The 2,397-nt window shown below is 69.3% G+C and overlaps 1 protein-coding gene across 1 annotated transcript; it reads right to left on the bottom strand.

Annotated features, from left to right (window-relative positions):
- Window positions 1-534: 534 nt before the first annotated feature.
- On the bottom strand, window positions 535-2,291 carry CCDC17 (coiled-coil domain containing 17; the record flags this gene model as incomplete). Its single annotated transcript, XM_044684128.1, has 5 exons — window positions 535-660; window positions 945-1,057; window positions 1,561-1,662; window positions 1,749-2,068; window positions 2,244-2,291. Coding segments are annotated over 5 exons (709 nt in total), but the record flags the coding sequence as incomplete, so codon positions are not given.
- Between the last annotated feature and the right edge of the window lie 106 nt (window positions 2,292-2,397).

The following is a 2,397-nucleotide window of genomic DNA, read 5'->3' as shown; positions in this document are numbered from 1 at the left end:
CATTTGCAGAGCCAAAAGGTGGCTTCCACAGACGAGTCTGAAGCTGGATTTGAACCCGGATCCTCTTTGTTCACTCAGTTCCGATGGGGCCCCTCCCCCCACCTCTGGGGATAAGATGGAGGAGGTGGCCGAGGTGGGGCCGGTGCCAAAGTGGGGAGACCCTGCCTAGAGGCTGGACGGTTTGGAGGGTCCCTGAGCAGCCCCCCGCAGAGACTCTCCTTGTGCCCTCCCAAATCCGAACCCAGAGCCGCCCCTCTTCTAGTCTCTCTGGAGGCTGCCTCAGCCTGGGCCTGGGGCAGCTCTAGGGCTGCCGGGGTGGCTGGGCTTGGAAGGGGGATGGGTGAAAGGGCAGCCAGTGCAGGAGGCGGGGTGGGGGTGGGGGTGCCTCAGTTTCCCCGGCAGTGAAATGGGCTCAGCGCTCTGGCACCTCCGGCCTCCCCAGAGTCTCTTGTTGGCTGCCCTGGCAAGGACGCCCCGGCCTGGGCAGGCGCCTTCCTGGGCGTGAGGGGGGCGTGAGGGGGACTCGAGCCTCACCCTGCAGGGCCCTGCGGCCTCCTCTCTGGATCTGCAGAGCCAGGATCTCGGCCTCTAGCTGCCCATTCAGCGCGTCCAGGGTCTGCAGCCGTGTGTCCGGCGGCCGGGGACCAGCTCTGGCCTTCCCTGGGGACCGAGGTGGTGCCGGGCTCTGACCTCCCGCCCCTCTGGCCTCCCCAGGCTTGTCCCCGGCCACATCCGGCCCTCTTGGGCCAGAGCTCGCACCTCCCCGGCTCTGGAGCCTTCCGGGGCTCCCTTCATGGAAGCCCGGATGGTCGAGGAAGCTCGCTGCCTCTGCTCTGTCCTGGCTCATCCTGAGCGCCCCGCCTCGGCTGGGATAGCCGCTGGGGAGCCCTTCCTGCCCCCCCGCCCCCCGTGGGCTCTCAGGACGGGCACTCGGGCCCACTTACGCTTCTGCTGAGGCCTCCCTTCCAGCAGGGCCGCCTCCAGGTAGAGCTCCCCCACTCCGGCCAGGACTGCGGGGTCTCTGCCCCCCGCCTGGAGATAGGCCGTGTGCAGGGCCCTGGGCCAAGAGGAGGAGGAGGGGCTGAAGGCCTCTGGGCTTTGGGGGGCTCCGAGGGTGCCTGGGCACCGCACAAAGACCGAGGGAAGGTCCATTTGGCTCCCCGGGCCTCCGTTTTCTCCTCTTTCAGATGGGGTGTCCGGGATCCTCAGCCCCTTCCCCACCCGGACCTCAGTGTCAGAATGAGGAGGCCTTTGTCTAGGTCTCCCGGGGAGGCATCCTAGTTCTTTGGGGGGACCTGGGCCTGCCAGGCTATTTGGTTCAGCCCATTTTCCAGGGCAGGAAGCTCGAGGCCCGAGACTCCAAGTCCCAGGAATGCTTGTTGAACTCGACCTTCTGTCTTGGGGTGCTGCTTGGGTCGGCTCCGAGGCAGAAGAGGGTGAGGGCCCAGTTGGGGTGGAGTGACTTGCCCAGGGTCACCCCGCCAGGCTGAGCCGCTCCCCTCCCCTTTCCGGTCCCCTCTCTAAGCCCCCTCCCAGGCCGGCCCCCACACGAGGCCTCACCGGATCTCCGATGTCAGGTTGCCCCCGCTGGCTGGCAGGTCCTGGAGGCCCAGGGGGGCTGCTACGTCCTCCTTCGTCCCTGCTGGGAGGCCCTGCGGAGTCCTGGGAAGGAGGAAAGGAGGCCGGGGCAGAGGGGTCAGCCGGCCCTGCCGCCCCTCCCCCAGGCCTGAGCCCTGGCCGGGGCTCACCGCGCCTGCAGCCTCTCCACGCGGTCCCCGAGAGCGTCCAGAGCCAGCTGCGTCCTCTCCTCGTGGGCCTGCATCGCCAGCATCAGCTGCGCCAGCACGCCGGAGCCCCCCGCCAGGCTGCCGAGCTGCTGCCCGACCTCTGCGGGGAGAGCGAGGCTGCGTCTGCGCCCTGCGGGGGGGGGGGGGACACGGGGCTCCCTGCGCACCCCGGGGGGCCTCGTACCTGCCCGGAGCTTCTCCAGACTCTGCGCCTGGGCTCCGATCTCTGCCAGGCGCCGCGCGTGAGCTTCTTGCAGGTGTGCCGGGGCCCCCGGGGGCGCCTGGAGAGGGGAGAGGGGAGCCCGGGCAGCTGCCCAGCCGCACTTTTCTGGGGTCCCCGTTGCTCAGAAGGGAATCACGGCCCCCGCCCCCAGGGTGCCGGCCCGGCCTCAGTTTCCCCATTTTTAAAATGAGGGGGTTGGACCAGCCGGTGTCCGAGGTGTCGGTGAGCCTCACCTTCGGGGGGGGCCTCCTCCCTTGCAGCGACGTGCGCAGCCTTTGCACCTGGGGAGCGATGGTGGGGGGGCTGTTGGCCTGGGGCAGGGGCTGGAGGGTCTCCCCGGCCGGAGGCTCCCTCCCGGGCGTGCAGGTCTTAGTGTGTGTGTGTGTG

The sequence above is a fragment of the Gracilinanus agilis genome, unplaced genomic scaffold (genome assembly GCF_016433145.1).
Source record: "Gracilinanus agilis isolate LMUSP501 unplaced genomic scaffold, AgileGrace unplaced_scaffold42939, whole genome shotgun sequence".
Taxonomy (NCBI): domain Eukaryota; kingdom Metazoa; phylum Chordata; class Mammalia; order Didelphimorphia; family Didelphidae; genus Gracilinanus; species Gracilinanus agilis.
The sequence above is the reverse complement of the archived record's forward strand: the minus strand, read 5'-3'. Positions and strand labels throughout refer to the sequence as shown.